Source organism: Schistocerca americana, chromosome 2, assembly GCF_021461395.2.
Source record: "Schistocerca americana isolate TAMUIC-IGC-003095 chromosome 2, iqSchAmer2.1, whole genome shotgun sequence".
NCBI lineage: Eukaryota > Metazoa > Arthropoda > Insecta > Orthoptera > Acrididae > Schistocerca > Schistocerca americana.
Genome location: NC_060120.1, coordinates 354276273 through 354297383, shown reverse-complemented (window position 1 = coordinate 354297383; position 21111 = coordinate 354276273). Strand labels below are relative to the sequence as shown.

General features: G+C 41.6%; 1 protein-coding gene across 1 annotated transcript in view; it reads right to left on the bottom strand.

Moving 5' to 3' along the window:
* Positions 1-21111, bottom strand: part of LOC124596328 (dynein axonemal assembly factor 5) — a 98345-nt gene that overhangs the window by 51896 nt on the left and 25338 nt on the right. Inside the window, exons 6-7 of the mRNA XM_047135431.1 lie at positions 14016-14166; positions 10573-10731 (exon numbers count right to left, since the gene is read on the bottom strand). Coding sequence (XP_046991387.1) covers positions 10573-10731; positions 14016-14166 — 310 coding nt within the window. The remainder of the gene's footprint in view (positions 1-10572; positions 10732-14015; positions 14167-21111) is intronic.

Sequence of the window (21111 nt, the reverse complement as noted above, 5' to 3'; positions counted from 1 at the left end):
CCATGTTTACGGAAAGTTTCAGGTGGCTGGTGTAAGGATATGAAAAGGCACAAACTAAAAGTATGGGGGCAATTTCTGAGGGCAGACACTCCTTGGCAACCAGCAAAAGGTTGAGTCCATGGAATGGACGGCTGCAGAAAGAAAAAACAGCTCATTAGAAAAACCCATTTTATAAGGATGGGAATGAAGTGAGAATTATTTCCTGTAGTGTTCCTAAAGAGTTTCCACTGGAGGAACCAATGTAAGACATTACAATTTTGACAGAAAAATAATTGACAAGTGGCTTGTCTGACTTCACAGCACAGTCAAGTTATAAGTAGGATCGACAGACCACTGTGTGGGGGACAAAGTGTCGGGACTTGACTGAGGCATTTATGAGAATATTAGCAACTGTTACCATTAGCAAAATTCGTGTAAATCTAACATACGTTTTTCTAACAGGATGTAATTTTCGTTTTGTAACAGTTAACCAATGTGTGTGATGCTTTTGTGACAAAACCATTCTGAATATTATTGATAAAAGTTATTATCAATTTCATTTACAAATATGTAGTTGCAGTTCAGATTAATTGGTATGACGTAAGAACATATACACTGACGTGACAAGAGTCACGGGATAGCAATAAGCAGTCATATACATAGGGCGGCAATTTTGCGTGTGGAAGGTATAAATATGGAGTACATTGGCAGAACTGTCATTTGTACTCAGATTATTCGTGTGAAATGGTTCCAGACATGTTTATGGCTGCAAGATGAGAATAACACAGTTTGAATGCAGAATGGTTGTTGCAGCTAGACACATGGGAAATTCCATTTCAGATATCGTTAGGTAATTCAATATTCGAGAGCTAGTGTCGAGTGACCTGAGAATACCGCATTTCAGGCATTACCTCTCACCACGGACAATGCAGTTGCCGATGGCTTTACTTGACGGCTGAAAGCAGTGGCGTTTGCATAGAGTTGTCAGTGCTCACAGACAAGCAAAACTGCGTGAAGTAGTCGAGGAAATCGATATGGACATATGACGAATGTATCCGTTAGGACAGCGTGGCAAAATCTGGCATTAATGGGCTATGGAAGCAGATATTAGATGGCAGTCCACCTTAGTTACATTGTATGCTTTATATTCGTCATTTTAGGTTAAATACATTTCAATGTATACAGTCACTTAGGAGGTGATTTTAACTTACGTTTTGAAGTATAATTTTCTGGTGGCAATATCTACAGAGTTGGATAGAGTAGTTTAACTGAACACAGCTCATGATGCTTCATACATCATCATCCAACTGTCAGTATGTGGGATGAAGTTAATTATTCACCTCAGCTCAGTACAGCCGATAGATACACATAAAACAGAACTGAAAATTTACATTCCTAGCTTTCGGAACTTTGTTCCTTCATCAGGGAGGAGAGAGGGGAAAAAAAGGGAAGAAGGGAAAGTGGATTCAGTTACTCACAACCCAGGTTATGAAGCAACAGGGAAAGGTAAACAGGGAGGGTAGCAAGGATGGAGGCATGGTTGTCAGAGGGAAGCCAAAGATATTCTACTGTAAGTACTGTGCCAGCTTCAAACCAAAGAGGATGCATACAGAAGTAAAGAGGTATATAGTATAAAGATAAACACAACTATGTAGGATGAAAAGATGCGTGAATGGCTAAAGAGGAAAGGGAAAGAGGAGAAGACTGAAGAGTGAATGGGAGTGAGGTTGTTTAACGTAGGTTCAGTCCAGGGGGATGGCGGGATGAAAGGATGTGTTGGAGTGCAAGTTCCCATCTCCGCAGTTCAGAGGGACTGGTGTTGGGAGGGAGAAGCCAAATGGCACATACGCTGTAGCAGGTTCCTAGGCCCCTAGAATTATGCTGGAGGGCATGCTCCGCTACTGGGTATTGGGCATCTCCTAGGCGGACAGTTCGTCTGTGTCCGTTCATGCGCTCAGCCAGTTTGGTTGTTGTCATGCCGATGTAAAAGGCTGTGCAGTGCAGGCATGTCAGTTGATAAATGACATGTGTAGTTTCACACGTAGCCCTGCCTTGAATTGTGTATGTTTTACCAGTAGCGGGGCTGGAGTAGGTGGTTGTGGGGGGATGCATGGGGCAGGTTTTGCAGCGGGGTCAGTTACAGGGGTAAGAACCGCTGGGTAGAGAAGGTAGTCTGGGAATATTGTGGGGTTTAACAAGGATGTTACGGAGGTTAGGGGGGTGACGAAAGGCAACTCTGGGTGGTGTGGGGAGAATTTTGTCAAGGGATGATCTCATTTCAGGGGTTGACTTGAGAAAGTCATATCCCTGGCGGAGTAATTTGTTGATGTTTTCGAGGCCAGGATAATATTGGGTGACAAGGGGGATGCTTCTGTGTGGTCTGGGGGTAGGAACATTGTTGTTGGACGGGGAGGAATGTATTGCTCGAGAAATCTGTTTGTGGACAAGGTCTGCAGGATAGTTGCGGGAGAGGAAAGCACTGGTACCCTAATCCTATACCACATTATTTACATTCATTCCGGAAACATGCATTCACCGTAGCCAAACTGCAATCCCACATACTTTTCCTCCAGTCCTGCTTAACCTTTGGAATTACCCCTAAAGGGCTTACCTTAAAAGTTCCCATCTCCGGGTGCAATTCCTCCTTCCACCAGTCTCTCCTGGACTTCCAGAACCTTCAATCCTTAGCCCTTACCCAACTTGTCCTGAATCTCTACACTACTTCATGTAACCACCACTCCCAACAGCTCCTATCTCTCTTCAAAGTCCTCCACCTCTCAAGCCCTTGCTCGGAGAACACACTGAGGAACATCATCCTAGAAGCCAGCTGCAAACTTGAGTTCCATGCCACACACCACCTGAAAAAACTATCCACAGTGCTAGTGCAACACCTAAGAAGTGGGGTCCCTCTCCCTATCCCTCACAAACACCAACCACAACAGAACCTTCAACAAACCCCCCTCATAGCCAACAAACCTAGCCTAGCCACCCTACTCAATCTCCCCATCCCAGCACATACCCCACACAGACCAAATCTCAACTATAACCACAGTCAAATGCCACATATCACCAGTCCCAATTCAGTCCTAAACCTCTCATCCAGATCCCTCTCTCCTCCAGAGACATCTGTTCTATCAAAAGGCTTAACCTTTAGCCCCACACCTAAATTCAACCACACTGCCCTGGTTAAAGATCTCCTCTCATTCACCCGGAACCTCAACTGGAAATATCACTTCACTACCCAAACACAGCCCCCAAGTACTAGACCCAGTGTTGAACCCTGTCTAGAACAGTTCCGACTGCCTTCTCAAAGGGATCCTCCTCCCCTTCCCCAAAACCATCCCTTGCAGACATTTCAGGAATTCCTCACATCCAGTGTTGCCTCCCAGCCCTTCTTGAAGAACATCCCGACAACCCCCAACATCACCCCAGCTGAATCCCGTGCCATTAAGGAGCTGAAAATAGACCGCTCTATTGTCATCCTCCCGGTGGATAAAGGCTCCACAACTGTCGTACTTGACCGTGTGGAGTATGTGGCAGAAGGACTGCGTCAACTCTCTGACACCTCAACCTACAAAGCTGTTACCCAGGATCCCATTCCCTCCATCCAGACTGAGCTGCAAAAAATCCTAAAAATCCAAGGTCCGTCACAAGGCCTCACAACGGCTTCCATAGACTTACTCACTCCACCTGAGCCACGTACCCCTACCTTCTACCTATTACCCAAAATCCACAAAGAGAACCATCCTGGCCGTCCCATTGTAGCAGGCTTCAAATCCCCAACCGAACGTATCTCAGCTCTGGTAGACCAGCACCTACAACCTATCACCCGCAGACTCCCATCCTACATCAAAGACACAAACCACTTCCTAGAACGCCTCAAATCCATTCCCACTCCTCTCCCACCTGAAACCTTTCTTGTCACCATAGATGCTACATCCCTTTACACAAACTTCCCACATACCCATGGTCTCTCTGCCCTTGAGCACTACCTCTCCCAATGCCCACTCGAAGATCTTCCAAAAACCTCGTTCCTTATCACACTTACCAACTTCATCCTCACCCATAATTACTTCACTTTTGAAGGCCAGACCTACAAACAAATCAGGGGAACGGCCATGGGAACCAGGATGGCTCCCTCCTATGCCAACCACTTCATGGGCCGCATGGAGGAGGCTTTCCTGAAGACCCAACAGCTGCTTCACCTGGCCTGGTATAGGTTTATAGATGACATCTTTGTGGTCTGGACTCATGGTGAAGAAACACTCCTTAATTTCCTCCATAACCTCAACTCCTTTTCGAATCTGAATTTCACCTGGTCCTTCTCCAAAACCCAAGCCACCTTCCTGGATGTTTACCTTCATCTTGTTGAAGCTCACATCCACACCTCTGTCCATATCAAACCCACAAACAAACAACAGTACCTTCACTTTGATAGCTGCCATCTTTTCCACATCAAACGCTCCCTTCCCTACAGCCTAGGTATTCGTGGCAAACGTATCTGCTCCAGTGACGAATCCCTCAACAACTACACCAATAACCTGACCAGTGCTTTCCTCTCCCGCAACTATCCTGCAGACCTTGTCCACAAACAGATTTCCCGAGCAATACATTCCTCCCCGTCCAACAACAATGTTCCTACCCCCAGACCACACAGAAGCATCCCCCTTGTCACCCAATATTATCCTGGCCTCGAAAACATCAACAAATTACTCCGCCAGGGATATGACTTTCTCAAGTCAACCCCTGAAATGAGATCATCCCTTGACAAAATTCTCCTCACACCACCCAGAGTTGCCTTTCGTCGCCCCCCTAACCTCCGTAACATCCTTGTTAAACCCTACAATATTCCCAGACTACCTTCTCTACCCAGCGGTTCCTACCCCTGTAACTGACCCCGCTGCAAAACCTGCCCCATGCATCCCCCCACAACCACCTACTCCAGCCCCGCTACTGGTAAAACATACACAATTCAAGGCAGGGCTACGTGTGAAACTACACATGTCATTTATCAACTGACATGCCTGCACTGCACAGTCTTTTACATCGGCATGACAACAACCAAACTGGCTGAGCGCATGAACGGACACAGACGAACTGTCCGCCTAGGAGATGCCCAATACCCAGTAGCGGAGCATGCCCTCCAGCATAATTCTAGGGACCTAGGAACCTGCTACAGCGTATGTGCCATTTGGCTTCTCCCTCCCAACACCAGTCCCTCTGAACTGCGGAGATGGGAACTTGCACTCCAACACATCCTTTCATCCCGCCATCCCCCTGGACTGAACCTACGTTAAACAACCTCACTCCCATTCACTCTTCAGTCTTCTCCTCTTTCCCTTTCCTCTTTAGCCATTCACGCATCTTTTCATCCTACATAGTTGTGTTTATCTTTATACTATATACCTCTTTACTTCTGTATGCATCCTCTTTGGTTTGAAGCTGGCACAGTACTTACAGTAGAATATCTTTGGCTTCCCTCTGACAACCATGCCTCCATCCTTGCTACCCTCCCTGTTTACCTTTCCCTGTTGCTTCATAACCTGGGTTGTGAGTAACTGAATCCACTTTCCCTTCTTCCCTTTTTTCCCCTCTCTCCTCCCTGATGAAGGAACAAAGTTCCGAAAGCTAGGAATGTAAATTTTCAGTTCTGTTTTATGTGTATCTATCGGCTGTACTGAGCTGAGGTAAGTACTGGCCAGCCCCTCTATCTCTTTGTTAATATTTGTTTCACATCTTATATGAGATTTTCCACTGATCATTTAGAAGTTAATTATTCAGTTGTCTACTGGCCTGTGGGCTAGGGATGATATGGAGGTTGGTCGGTACTGTTGGGCCTCCATGGCCTGTTCAGACAGAGTTTAGTTTAGTTTGGTTCTGGCCAGTGTTGCAATAGATCGTTGATGGTGGGTGTTAGGGTGAGACTGGACAGGTGAGCGTAGTTTGTGTCCTGGAGAAATTGTGTGTCTTACAGCTGGCAGATTCCAAAAGTATATTTGCAGTTTAAGTCCTGTGTGGAAGAGCAGTAAAATGATGATAATCTTTTGTGTAAGTAGATAAAATTTGGTAGGGCAAAAATGTTTTATCAATTGGCATTAGTTTCAGTCTCACAAGGTCCTTGAATTCTGGTAAATGTTATCATCTACTTTCATAAATGCTGTAAATTCTGTGTGCCACCTTAACTGGAGGACAAAGGAGCTTGATGATATAGATGACTTTACCAGATTAGTTTGTACTTTCTGTAATGGTGTACCAACCCCTTTCTGAATGTCTCCATAGTTGTGCAAGGTTCATTTAGGTGCACAGATGAGAACACAGTGAGGCCACAACTACATCATACGTGGGGAAAGTTATGTTTATCAGGTCAAGAATGTGTCATCAGACTTCAGGGATGCAATAACTGAAGATAGGTCTGTTTCAAAATTAACTCCTGCAACCCTATTAGATTGCCATTTACTGACACAAGCAGGTCACTCTATATTACATAGCAGAACTGAGAATCTGGTTGGTATTTTCTCTTGGTGTACTTAAAGAGCAGAAACAAATTATCTGGGAAGGTTTGTGCAAGGCAAGTTTTATTTTTTTTAAACTTCAAACTGATAAGACATGTTCATTAAATAACCAAGAGGAGGTCAACTATATTTCAAAATGTCATTAAAATGTCTGAGTCACAACAAAAGACTGTCACAAAATGAAGTTTTGGCAAAGAACATTGTTGAAAAACCAACACACACACACACACACACACACACACACACACACACACACACGTCCGTGCAGCTCAACTCACACATTCATGACCACAGTCTCTAGCAGCTGAGGCCAGACTAAGTAGCAGCGCATGATGGGAGAAGCAATCGGGTGGGGTAGGGATGAAGTTGTGGTGGGGAAGGGGAGGGATAACAGCATAGGGGTGGAGGCCAGTAAAGTGCTGCTAGTGGGAGCATGCAAAGACAAGGTGGAGAGAGGGTAGGGCAGCTAGGTGCAGTTGGGAGGTTAGACGGAGGGTGGGGTGGAGAGGGGGTCGTAGCGGAAAAGGAGAGAAGTAAAAAGACTTCTTGGTATGAAATGGATGGCAGCTGTTGAAGTAGAGGTATTGCTGGTGGTTGGTAGGTTTGATATGGCCGCAGGTACTGATGTAGCCATCTTTGAGGTGGAGGTCAACATTGAGGAAGGTGGCTGGTTGGGATGAATAGGACCAGGTGAAGCGAATGAGGGAGAAGGTGTTAATGGTCTGCAGTATTGTGGATGGGTGTCGTCACCCTTGACCAGTGAGGGATTTGGGATTCTGAGTGTTTACGAAGGATTCCTCTAGATGGTGACTCAGCATCTCTGCTACATGGTGAGTAGCAACTATTGTTTTCATAATATTGTGGCATTCCATCCTGGATTTTCCATTGTTTCATTAAAATGACTACAACTTTAACATACTCTCTATATTCCTTATGCACATACATCCACATATTCTCGCTATCACTCAAATGGTAAAAGACTGACTATTGTACAACATTCTAAAAAATTTTTAACACAGATTATAAAAAAAAGAAGACAGAGATGTGTGGCTCCCTGAATACTTTCAAAATACATGGATGAGTCAGCCACCATTATGACATTAAAAACTTCTGCCTAGCATTTTAGAGAGCAAGTCAGACATTTCAAATATCCTTTAAATTTGTACCATATTTGTCTCATTGTCAACAACAATAAAGAGCAGATGAGTCCATAAACTGAGGACTGTTTTCACAATATTTACAAAAAACATAATTTCCAGAAACACATTTGGTGAATTACTTCAACAGTACTTCAAAGAGCACTTCAAAAATGTAAAAGAACCAGTCAAATCCTTAGTTCTGCACCATAATATTGAACAACCTGCTTGTGATGGTAAGTGGCAATATAACAGGGGTGCGGTACTTAATTTTGATGCAGACCTACCAGACGAGTGGATACGATTGGATGTGATTGTGCATACAACCACACCTCGTGATGCACACAGCATGTGAATGCCCACCATGTGATCCAGACTGGTTCAGAGTGTAGTGCAGGTTGGTCAGTGTGAGTGCAGCAGTGCAAAGGGGATGATGGTACTCACAGTGGAGCAGCGGGTGTTCAATGTGGAAAGTTATGTGACTACAGAGTCGAGGAAATGGTGTGGTCTGTTGTGGTGTCAAAGAAAGAGTGTCGTGCAACATTTAGACCATAAATGGTGTAAGACAAGGTCTGTTTTGAACAAGTCAAAAAAACCAGTCTGAAATTTGCTCGCACACCAGAAAATGTGGCTGCATTTCACCAGAAAATGCTCCAGAGATCTACCAAATCAACCTAATGCCTATCACAAGAGACTGGCATATCACATCGATCGTGAGGACAAATACTCCGCCTGGAACTGCATATCCATCCCTACAGAGTGCCTGTTGTCCTTGCATTAAAACCAGTAGATGCTCCTCAGTGCCTCCAATTTCGTGAGTGGTTGTTCACTGAGATAACAATGAATGGCTTGGACATGGATCTGTTATTTATATCTGATTAAGCCTGGTTTCACCTGAGTGGTTACATCAAATCACAAAATCACAGGTTCTGGGCAACAGAGAATCTGCATAGCTTCCACGAAACACTGTTGCATGATCAGAATATTGGAGATTGGTGTGCAGTGTCTGTATGCCACATTATTGGATGTGTTGAATTTGGCATGTTACTTCCAACAGGATGGAGCAACTGCCCAAACAGTTGGCTGTACCTTGGAGCACATTCACACAATCTTCATGATTAACAGAGTAGTTAGCAGAGGTCAATCTGGTTATGGCCCTAGCTGGACACCCAGGTCACCTTATCTATCAGTGTGCGACTACTTTGTGTGGGGAGATTTCAAGTCTAAGGTGTACTGCAACAACACTCAGTGTTCAAGAACTACAGCAGAACATTTTTGATGAGACTGTAGCAGTTCCAACACTTCAGCTTTGATCCACCTTCAGCAACTTTCTGACCATGGCCCAAAAGTGCCAGGAGAGGAATGGTGGTCACTTGCCAGGAGATGAACGGTGGTCACTTTCAACTTCTGCCATAGTCAGGATAGAATTGTATTTTCTTTCCTGTGCTGTGTTTCTTTGTAACCTGGAACTCTGTTCTCTGGGCCACTTTTAGTTGCCCCACACTGTACTTTCAAACATAGCTTCACTTGTTTCTTTAATCAATTAATCTATGTTATAAAACTACTTTGCCTGATTTCTTAAATTGTGACTAATGTGGTATATATCTTCTTTGGAGGCATTAAAAGCTGTAGCCATTTAAGTCAACAAACTATGCTTCACATGTCGGTTCCCATAGTGTAGTAACTGTACATTCCATAATGCTGGCATTTCTGGTACAAGCTAATTAAATTCACAACTCCATCCTGAGTCCACTTCCTGTCAGCTATCTCCATCACTTTTTTTGCCTACACATCGCTGACAATCACTTCACAGTGCGTATCCATCATGACAGCAGTTTCAACTATCTTGACAATGCCGCTACATGTTTATAGGGCAGTTAGTTGAAGTGTCTATGAAGCGCAATGGCTAATACGCCAGTCTCTTGCTCATATTAATGAAGGATCGAGTCTCCTTGGTGACAATTTTTTTGTTTATTGGTTCTACATAATTTGTCCATGTTGTTTTCATAAATTCTTTGCTGTGTTGCAAATCTACAACTTTCAAATGTAGGAGGTAAAATGGGTAATTTATTCACTCAGAAACATGCCATGGGCACAAATTATGGCTCAAAATATGCAGTTTCACGAGTGTTTTCGTTTATCGTGAGCGCAAGAATGGCAAAATATGAGTATATTGTCAACAAGCGGTAGCATAAAAATTATGAAATACAGCACAAATCCTGGGTGCAACTGGTTGTTGAGCACTCATCTAGTATTACTCTCAGCCTTCCCAACAATGCTGGTACAGTTTTTCTTGTCTGGGAGCTATGCCAAACAGCTCTCAACACATGGAGGTGCCGCCTACACAAGAAGTCTAAACTCACAGAGTGCAACTACCCGAGATCTAGACCCACTCTGTAACACTGCTGGTGAGCTGAAACTCGGCACTGTTTACACAACACGTTTTGCTCACAAAAGATGTCAGAATGAAAAACACCCTTGTGTATACCTAGCTTAATGAAGTACTTTCTGGTCCATGCACAACTTGGAGGTGTTTTCATGAGACATATAAGCATAAGTGATGAGTATGTCTCAGTTTTACTGTCAAAGATGCATGGTACAAAGTGCATGGAATATGTGAAAATGTTATACATTCAACAAGCTGTACCCTCTACCACATTGAATCACATGTTAATGCTATATCTGAAAAAAAAAAATGTAATTATTGGTAACTTATGTAATCAGTATTACAGTCTTATGAAACAGTAATGATGTTTTAAAAATAATTTAGTTTTGTGACCAAAACACAATTGAACCTCTTTGTTTTTACCCACCCCTCAGAAGATAATTACCCCCAGGTCGAGAATCACTGATGCACATGTTTATTGCATACAGTATGCTGAAACAGTATCAAAAATACACTGTTTTAATGGTGATGATAAAATTTCAGATTCAAAATTCTTTACCTGAGTGTCTCAATATGGCTTCAAAGATGAATCGCTCTGAACTGCATACAGACCATGATTCTGCTGTTCTCTGCAGATCTTCTAACACTGACAATGCATATTTCTCAAATAGCCCCTCTAAATCACATTTCTCATTATTGCCCAGCAGCTTCAGCACACCTAGATGAGAAACAATGACCATTTTTAACCAGAACATCTCTAAATTTTGGTCACTGTATGACTTTGAGAAAGAATACACACAGGAGAAAACTTTGATTTGATAAATTCTGAAAGTAAAATACACATTTCAAGAAATAAGCACACAGGATATTGATGGGGACAATGTATTTTATCAATAAAAAAAGTGATATTGGTACACAGAGAAGTCAAGATTTTACCAGAAGAAAACAGAAACATGAAAGCTGTATGAAAACAATAAGTGAAATACAGGGTGTCCAAAAAGTCTTTCCCTGATTACATAAATTGATAACTCAGGCTAGAATAAGATACAAATATGAAACTGGTGTCTAATTGTTAACAAATTATCAAAGTTTCTTCCACACATCAGTAAACTTCCACTTCCATTGTTGCCCAATGACAGTACACGTCGATATGACTTTGTGGTCGAAATGCTATCACGTATTGAGGACAATGATGGTTACCTCAGACGAATTGCCTTTTCCGACGAAGCGACCTTTTTTGTCAGTGGAGTAGTGAATTGCCACAATGTGCGCATTTGGGGTTCACAACCCCCTGGCGAGCTCATGGAGTGCACCAGAGGCAGTCCAAAGGTGAATGTTTGGTGCCTGCTATTGCACGATCGAATTATCGGGCCATTCTTCTTCGCTGAGGCTACCATCACATCTGCAGTGTGTCTGGACATGTTTCAACTGTATGCTGTTCCTCAGCTGCTTCAGTATCACCCCGACGTCTTGTTTCAGCAAGACGGTGCACCGCCTCACAGGGGTTTGGACGTCCGTGCCTATCTCGATATGACCTTTCCTGGGCAATGGATTGGTCGTGATGGGCCAACGGTTTGGCCTCCACGCTCTCCTGACACAACCCCATTAGACGTCTTTTTACGGGGTTATGTCAAGGACGAGGTCTACCGAACACGTGTACCAGATCTTGAAACCCTGCGGCAACGGATAACCACAGTCAATGAATCGGTCCCTCCAGTGATGGTGGCTAATGTGTGGACAGAAATTGAATATCGCCTAGATGTGCTACGTGCTACCAAGGGTGCTCATGTGGAAGTTTACTAATGTGTGAAAAAAACTTTGATAGTTTGTAAACAATTAGACACCAGTTTCATATTTGTATCTTACTTATAGCCTGAGTTGTCAATTTATGTAATCAGGGAAAGACTTTTCAGACATCCTGTACTTAGTGTTAAATAAACAAAGGTATCAGAAACAATTAATCATCCATGTTACAGGTATTGTGACAAGCTGTTAATAAAACATAAAGTTCAGTGTGACTAGATTCTCAATTCTCCGTTTTGTGAATAGTGTAGATGTATGGAGAATAGAGGGGAAGAGAGGTGGGGGAGCGGAATTTTTTTAAAGTATGAACTGATAAAATACTAGAAAGAAAAATGAGTACCAAAATAAACAGATGTACTTCCCAAGGAATTAAGAAATCTATTTTTGATTATTATACAATTTTCCTCCTCCTTTATCTCACACTTTCACCCCTCTCTCATTCTAGTTTTTCGGCAGTTTCTTCTATTTTTAGTGACATATCATGTGAACAACAGCCATCTACTATGAAGACAGAATTCTACCTAGCATGTTGTTTAAATCTAACAGTTGATACTGACAATACTAAGTTGAGCAGCAAGCTCTGCAACTTGCAGAAAAAACTTGGCCTTGTCCACTGTTTGAGTGTGGTCATTCATACAGACGACAGGTTGCTCATGATCATAATGCAGTGCTAAGATACAGGAAGTAAAAGAAGATATGTGCTAGCTCCTCCATATAATGTTCCAATTTCTTTTTCTTCGCAGACTAAGCATTATTTTTCCTATTTCCCAGTCATTACTTCCAATTTTCTTCTTCTTCTTCTTCTTCTTCTTCCTCCTCCTCCCCTTGTTTCTCTATTTTGCCAAACAGTAACTCTGCTAACAACTACATCTAATGACTTATTATGAAGAGGATAGTTACTACTCACCACGTAACGCAGATGCTGAGTCACAGATACACACAACAAGCCCATCTGCAACTCAGCATCTCCGCTATTGGTGAGTAGCAATTATCCCTTTAATAATATTGTTACATCTACTGGCTTCATATCTATGTCTGCCTCATGGAAGCATTTTTCTTCCTATCCCTCCAAATGCTCAATTGTTCCTATTGTACTTAGAAGAATAGTTGCCTATCCCGTATAAATTCTGTGCGTGGAAAAATTCACATTGTCCCTAATAGTCTCCCATTTCTCCAAAGAAACTTTCATCTCCAAAACTGTAAGAAAGCCACACTGTTCAGATTAAAAGCAGCTGATAACTACAATTGAAGTTACACAAAATGATCACAATACAATGAAAAATATGAGATATACTTTATGATAAACACTCAGATATCATACATATACTCTAATTTGCAAAGCCAATGGCCATGGAACAGAAAGTGGCACAAATCTCTCTCCAGTGCTCTCAGAACAACAATTCGAATATAGTATACAACATAACTGTTCACAATGGGCTGAGGCAACATATGGCTTACATAAATAAGAAGAAGAAAATGGAGTAGGTGAAGGTTGAACGGATAAGACGAAAAAGCTACTGGGTAAAGAAAAGAAATAAGTAAATAACAAAATTTTAAAAAAACTGCAAATATTCTTTAAAATGCAACATTAATGAGGGAGCCAAAAGTATGTAGATGAAAGGAAACACAACATTTGGACTTTCATGGATACAATCCCTTTTGTAAGGAATGAGAGGAGAGGTACACTACATGCAGTAGACTTAAAAAGTGTGTAGCTGTCACTTTATATTCAGCTCATGGGGTGTTGTCTCAGCATGTTAGGCCTGGGTTTTCATGTAAACAGTGTATGTCTAAGAAAGCAAGTGAGAATAGAATGGTAGGAGCAAGGTGGAGGTGGAGGTGGAGATGGTTTCTCCAGTCCCATAGACCACTGCTTTCTTTGAACCACTATATCCAATGACAATCTTGTGTTTTTCTTATCAAAGATAGCACCAACACTAGATTTCACTCTAATAAAGACTCATTCATCTTTAGCCATAAAAATTCCATTTAACGAATATAAAAATATTCCCTGTTGAATCACAGTTAGTTCAATTCTTCACATTCTGCCTTATCTCTATTATCCTATAAACATTTTTACCTTGATACTTGTTACACACTGTATTTTGTTTGGAATACCACAACTCATTATTAATTTGTTTACAATATTGATTCAATGTGACTTAACAACCTTACATATAAAAATGTTAAAAACATTACCTACAGCATCATCTGCAATTTTCTGCTCATTTGTCAGTCCAAGAGCTGAAATAATAACAAAGAAGAGATGTTGGTGTGCAGTGGAACTGCTCTCTGCATCTATACTGATAAGGGCTGTACAACAACGTAGCAGCTGTTCCTGGTATGGAGCCTGAAACATCACAAGCCATTCAGGAAAGTACTTACATAATTTAATAATTGAAGACCAAACAAATAAGTTGGATTATGAAGGACAGACTAACAATTAGTAAACTAACACTCACTTGTACATCTATAACATAAAAGTATTTTAACTTGGGGAGAACACTGAAAGAATACCAATCGGTTTATCAACATGGATGATTCCAAATGCATTCGTGTGTATCATGAGAAGAATTAGACTCCTGTTTTACCTCGCTAAAGGTCACTAAAAACGTCTTTTCCAATCACATACAGTGTATGTTGTTTAGAATAGCTACATACTGCCTGCAAAATCAGGATTACTAACTAATGTACATTTTCTAAAGTAGTTCTCATTACCACAATGCCTATTAGTAGAAAAGATCATCTCAGATCTCCATTGTTTTAACCATACCTGTATGTCCTCAATAGCAAAGCAGAAAACAACAATTTTGCTTATAATTCTGGAAATAGTTATTTTATACAGATATTTAAATGTCAGAATATAAAAAGCATTATACAGACACAAAGCAAAGGATATTAACATTATAGCGATCATTTAGTCATCTCTACATTTAAAACAAACTCTGAACAAAAAGCAAGCGATATAGAGCCAGGAACACACTGAGTTTGTGACAAGTTTCCAACTACGAAAAATCGAAAGTTTCTGGCTATTACTGGATGGCTAGTGTTTGCATGATATGTGGGTACAGATAGAAGGGAATAATGTATCTGGTCAGATACAACAAAACACTGATGTAGAGCTCGAACTTGTGTTTATATTTTGAGTTCTGAATTTGTCTAAGGCACTGTGCCTGTTTTGTAAACAGTGGGATAATGAAGGGGATGAGACAGTAATCGTGGAACTGACAATGTTATATGCGTCAGTGGAGCATTTATCGAAAATCATATGTGAGGATTATTAAAACATACTGACACAAACTAGGCAGCTAACTGGCATGACAACACAGTGTGGAAAGCAAGATTGGCACCAAGTCAATGGACAAAAACACTGTAATTGTAGCAGCGTCATATCCGGTAGATTTGCTTGGGGGCCTACAAAACTAATGACTTATGGTTCATGAGCAGGTGGAATTTTATTCTGAATAAGGAAACATGATTTTTTGATACTGTAAATATTGTCCAGTGCCTGCTTTGCTTTGTGGTTGAAGTTTACTTGTGCCACTGTTACTGTTTTAGAAGTATATGCCATCAATTGTTCTGTGCCACTGGAAGAATTGTGCGACAGAACAATCCCAACCCTGAATTGAGAGGCATCTGTTGCCAGGATAAAATGTGTTCCTGGTTTGTGAGGCCATGCAGGAAGCAGAATTCAATCACTTTTTTAGCTTCCTGTACACTGCCGGTCTAGAGGCAAACAACTGAAATTTGATTCCCTTTACATGAAGGTGATTTAGAGAGTGTGATAACTGTGCAGCATTCAGTATAAATTTGCCATAGAAATTTATGTTGTCTAAGAATGACTGGAACTCCTTCAAATTTTTTGGCATACGGGGAATATCAATCATCATTACGCAGTGTGTGGTTTGCATTCCCATTCACTAAGTCTATTAAACAGATGTTTCTAGTTGTTTAGTTATTGTTCCCTGGTAGACAAAGAGAGTGTAACGTCATCTAAATAATTCACAGCTTGCGGTAACCCTCTGTATAAGCTGCTATAAGAATTTTTTAAATATTGGGGGAGAACTTGCAACACGAAAATGTAAGCTATTGTACTGATATAACCTGAGAATCACAGCGGTTACCACACAACACTTTGATTGTGCACCTAATGGTAATAGCAGGTAAGTGCCAAATAAAACTATTTCACAAGTGGATCTTATGGAGTAGATCTTGTCAATTTTCTTCATACTTCCAAGATTTGTAGGTCAGTGTCCAGATATCAATTTCTTAGAGCATTATGATTCAGTTCCCAAAAGAACTAAAAAAAATTGCCTTTGAAGGTTGGAAGATTTCTGAGCATTGTTAAGTATAAAACAATTGTAGTTTATTAATGAATTTATTGGTAGTTCAGTACATAGCATAATCGAATTGTAATCATAGTTTCTTGGTAAAAGCATACTTTATTTTAATTTTTTAAATTCCAAAATTTATTAAAATATGAAATCTTAACCAAAAAATAGAAACTCCAGCTAGGAATATTGATAATGCAGGAAAAGATAGATTGCTACTTACTGTAAACAAGATACGTTAAGATGCAGACAGGCACAATTAAGACACACAAAGCTTTCGGCCACAGCATTCATCAGCAAAAGAGAAACACACACCTTTCATATACACAAGCAACAAATATGTAACCATAAATAACATCTGCAAGTATATCCTCAACAAAATTAGAACTTTTTACAAAAATGCAAAACACGAAGAGAAAATTCAAGATTTTTATTTCTAGAGACTTAACACTATTGCTGATGTACACAATTTTTTTTTTTTTCATTTAACAAAAAGGCATTTTGCATGCTTGTATATATTTTAATTTGATTTCATAGGCGAGTAATTAAAAATAAAAGTATGTTAATTTCATTAAATAATTGTAATTCCATATTTATCATTTCCATTTGTTAATAAATAAGGAATTAAAGAAAAAGTACAAAAAAGAAGTATGCTCCAAGCAAGGTCTGAACCAGTGACTTTATGATTACAATCGAATTATGCTAGTGTTGAGCTACCGACAAATTTGTTAAAAAAATTACAATTTTAATACTTAACACTGCTTGGAAATCTTCTAGCTCTTAATGACAAATTTTTCTAGTTTTTTGGAGATTACATTATACTGCTTTAAGAAATTGCAAATCCTATAATTATGAAGAAGATCAAAGATGGATAGTTTGTAAGGTCCCCCCTTATTAGAAGAAAACTAGCCTCCCAAGTAACTTTGGCAGGTAATCTTCCACACACTGAATCATATAAACATATGTATTGGACTAAACATTAACAGATGCTTCAATACTGCTACAAATTTGAATTCTGCCTTTAGGTTTTTTAATAACAAACACTATGTGAATGGTGTCACAACATCTCATGCCTCAAATTCCACTTTAGCTGCTCCCATCCATCACAGCAAAAGGCACGGGCGTAGGTCAAAAAGTAAAATGAAGCATTAGGTTTTAATGATGTTTGTGGTTTAATATTTCATACATAACCCAGATCAAATTTAGACATATAAGAGTATTCTTTACACACACACACACACACACACACACACACACACACACACACACACACACACAAACACACAACACACGAAAATGCAACTCACACACACAACTGCAGTCTCAGGCAACTGAAACCACACTGCAAGAAGCAGCATCAGTGCATGATGGAAGTAGTGACTTGGTGGGGATAAGGAGGAGGCTGGGGCAGGGAGGGGGAGGGATAGTATGGTGAGGGTGGCAGACAGTGAAGTGCTGCAGGTTAGACAGAGGGCAGGGGAAAGGTGGGGAGAGGAGGGGAGGGGGAGAAGCAGCAGAAAAGGAGAGGGATAAAAAGACTGGGTGCGGTGGCGGAATGACGGCTGTGTAGTGCTGGAATGGAAACAGGGAAGGGGATGGATGGGTGATAACTTCTGTATCCGCCACCCCCAACATACTATCCCTCCCCCTCCTCGCCCCAGCCTCCTCCTTACCCCCACCAAGCTGCCACTCCCATCATGCACTGGTGCTGCTGCTGCTGCTCGCAGTGTGGTTTCAATTGCCTGAGATTGCAGTCGTGTGTGTGGATTGCATTTGCATGAGTATGTGTGTGGATTGCATTTGCATGAGTATGTGTGTGGATTGCATTTGCATGAGTATGTGTGTGTATGTGTGTGCGTCTATTGTTGATGAAGGCCCTAATGGCCAGAAGATGTAATTGTGAGAGTCTTTTTGTTGTGCCTATTTGCGACTCAGCATCTCCCCTATGTGGTGTTTTATGAGGGTCTTATGGGTGCCCAATGGCGAGATTCTCAGTGCCCTGACACTTATTAAAACAAATGAATGTGGAGAAGAACTAAAATTATCATACACGCATGCACTCAAAATGACCACACAGTCACTCTATCTCACATGCACTAAAATCAATGAGGAGGGAAGATAGCTAATCAAGAAATTAAAACAGAGGGAAAACAAAACACAGAAAAGCTAAAAGAAAAGCACAGGGAAATGTAACTGGCTGACCACTTACAAAAAACATGAGTGAGCCAGCCACCCTGTTGACACATTAAAAACATCTCCCCAAAATCTTGTTAGAACATTGGACAATTCACAAAACTAAAACATGAACCACATTCATTTGATCATTACATAAAATAAACTGCAGATCCTCCAGCAAATCCATCGCAGTCTGCTGGTCGGCAAATAAAATGCAGTCCAATAAAATGTAGCGCACCGCAATCTGCACGCCACAAACACCAATCAGTGGAGGGTCCTCTCACCAGAATAAAACTCCATGCATCAGAGGGCTGTGGCCTATGCAAAGATGAGTAAGAAGGACCTCATCCTGTCGACATGACTGGAAGGAAGTACTCCACGGCTGGGTTGTGGGCTTGATGACACGGAGCTTGTTGTTGGTCACTTCTTGCCACTCATCTTCCCATTGACAAAGGACTTTATACCTCAACAGCGAGGTGACAGCATGCAGGGGGATAAGCACACTGAAAGACCTGATGATCACAACATGCCTCCTTGGCTGCTCGATCCACCCTTTTGTTGTCTGCAATTCCCAAGTACCCTGGTACCCAGTAGAGAGACACTTCCTCCCTCCCCCCCCCCCCCCCCCCCCCCAGTTGCTGTAGATGGAGGAGGGCATCCTGGATAGTCGTGATTACTTTATCTGCTGGATACAAACAAAACACTGCAAAAAGTAAAGGGCACTCAAAGAATCTGAACAGATGAGAAATTTAACACTGTGAGAATGTCTCATCTGCTCTAGTGCCCGCAAGATCACATATAATTCTGCGTCAAAGAACGTAAATTTGGAAGGCAGTCTGACCTTGAGGACACGAGCCAGGAAAACAACAGAGCAACCAACGGAGTCAACCTGCTTACACCCATCCATAGAAACATCTACATGGTTGTAGTGCTCAGATAAAACTGCAGTTTCACCACATTAAAAACGGAAGCCGAAGTGCTATCTCTCCTGTACTGCACCAAATCTAAAATCACTCTGCACCTCTTCAGTAACCAGGGTGGCAGACAGTTAAAACCCTGGATTGGGGGTGGGACTGGCGCCACACCAAGTGACTCCAGCACATGCTGCACACGGATCCCAAATGGCATCACGGCTCGTGTACGGTTGGAAAAAAGGTGCTTCAGATGTGGACAAACAACAGTATGGTGTGTGTGTGAAGTTGGAGCTGCAAGGAACTTACATGCCTGGCTCACCATAAGGAGCTGGTGCCACATGGTAAGTGGCGGTTCCCCCATCTTAGCACAGAGGCTGAGTAAGGGACTGGTCCGATAAGCACCCATGACCAGCTGAATCTCCTCATGGTGGACAGCGTCTATGATCCACAAATAAGAGGGACTCACTGAGCCAAACACCATGCACCCATAGTCCAGCTGCCAACAAACGAACACCCAATAAAACTGGAGGATACACGCCCTGTCTGCCCCCCCAAGATTCCATCCTGGATTTCCCATTGTTTGATTATGTGGTCTACGTATACATTTACATATGATGTTGACTGTTACTTAGCCCTTTAAAGCAGCAGAATGGTTACTATAAACTGGTAAGCCAAAACATTATGATCACTGCCCATTATGACATTCGATGTCGCCTTCCAGCATTGCGGGCACTAGACATGGTAACAAAAGTATGTAAGTGGAGCAGACACAGATGGAAGATCTCCCTAACGAAGATATAGGCAGCAAATGGAGAGATCCATTGAGATAAGTGACTCTGACAAGAGGACAGATTATTATTACACAAAGCCTGTGAACGAGTATCTCAAAAACGGCAAAGCTGGTCAAATACTCATGTGCTACTGTCATGAGCTTCTACAGAAAGAGGTATGAGAACAGTGAAACTACCACTAGGTGTTGGACATCCATGACTCTTCAGAGAGTTTGGGTCTTGGAGGCTTGTTTGCTCTGTAAAATAGGATAGATGGTGATCTGTGACATCTCTGCCAAAAGAGCACAGTGCTGGTGCATGCACAAGTGTTTCAGAGTACACCGTTCATCATACATTGATGAAAATGGAGATCCACAGCAAACCACCCCTACGTGTTCACATGTTGACCTAACAACACTGTCAATTACAAACAACTACGGTGTACACAGGACCATCGGGATTAATGGAAATGTGTTGGCTCTTCACTTGAATCACATTTTTACTACACTAGGTCAATGATTGTCTCCAAAAATGCCGTCATCGAGGTGAATGGTGGTTCGAAACCTGCAGCATGCCATGGACATAAGCTGTTTGGAGCAGTATTATTCTATGGGAGACATTCTCCTGCATTACATGAGACCTGTGGTAGTAGTTGAAGACACACTGATAGCTGGGAACCTTCTGAATCCCTTCATGCTTGATGTCTTCTATGATGGCGATGTCATCTTTCAGCAGTATGACTGCCATGTGTCAGAGCCAGAACCGTGCTGTAGTAGTTTAAGGAGCATTGAAGTGAGCTCAAGCTGACATCTCAGTGACCAAATTCGCCTGATGTAAATCCTATGGAACCCATCTTTGTTGCTATTGGGTGCCATCACCGCATACACACATCAATGATCCATTATTGATATGAATTGCATATCTCCACAAACCTACCAACAAGCTGTTGGATCCCTGATAAGCAGAATCAGTAATGTATTTCGCCGAAAGATTACAAATAAGCTATTAAGCAAGTGGTTGTAATGTTTTGGTTCATCAATGTATATTACCAAACTAAGGTTAGTTGCTCCCAAACATGTTGATATCATTACTTTGAGTAGGTTTC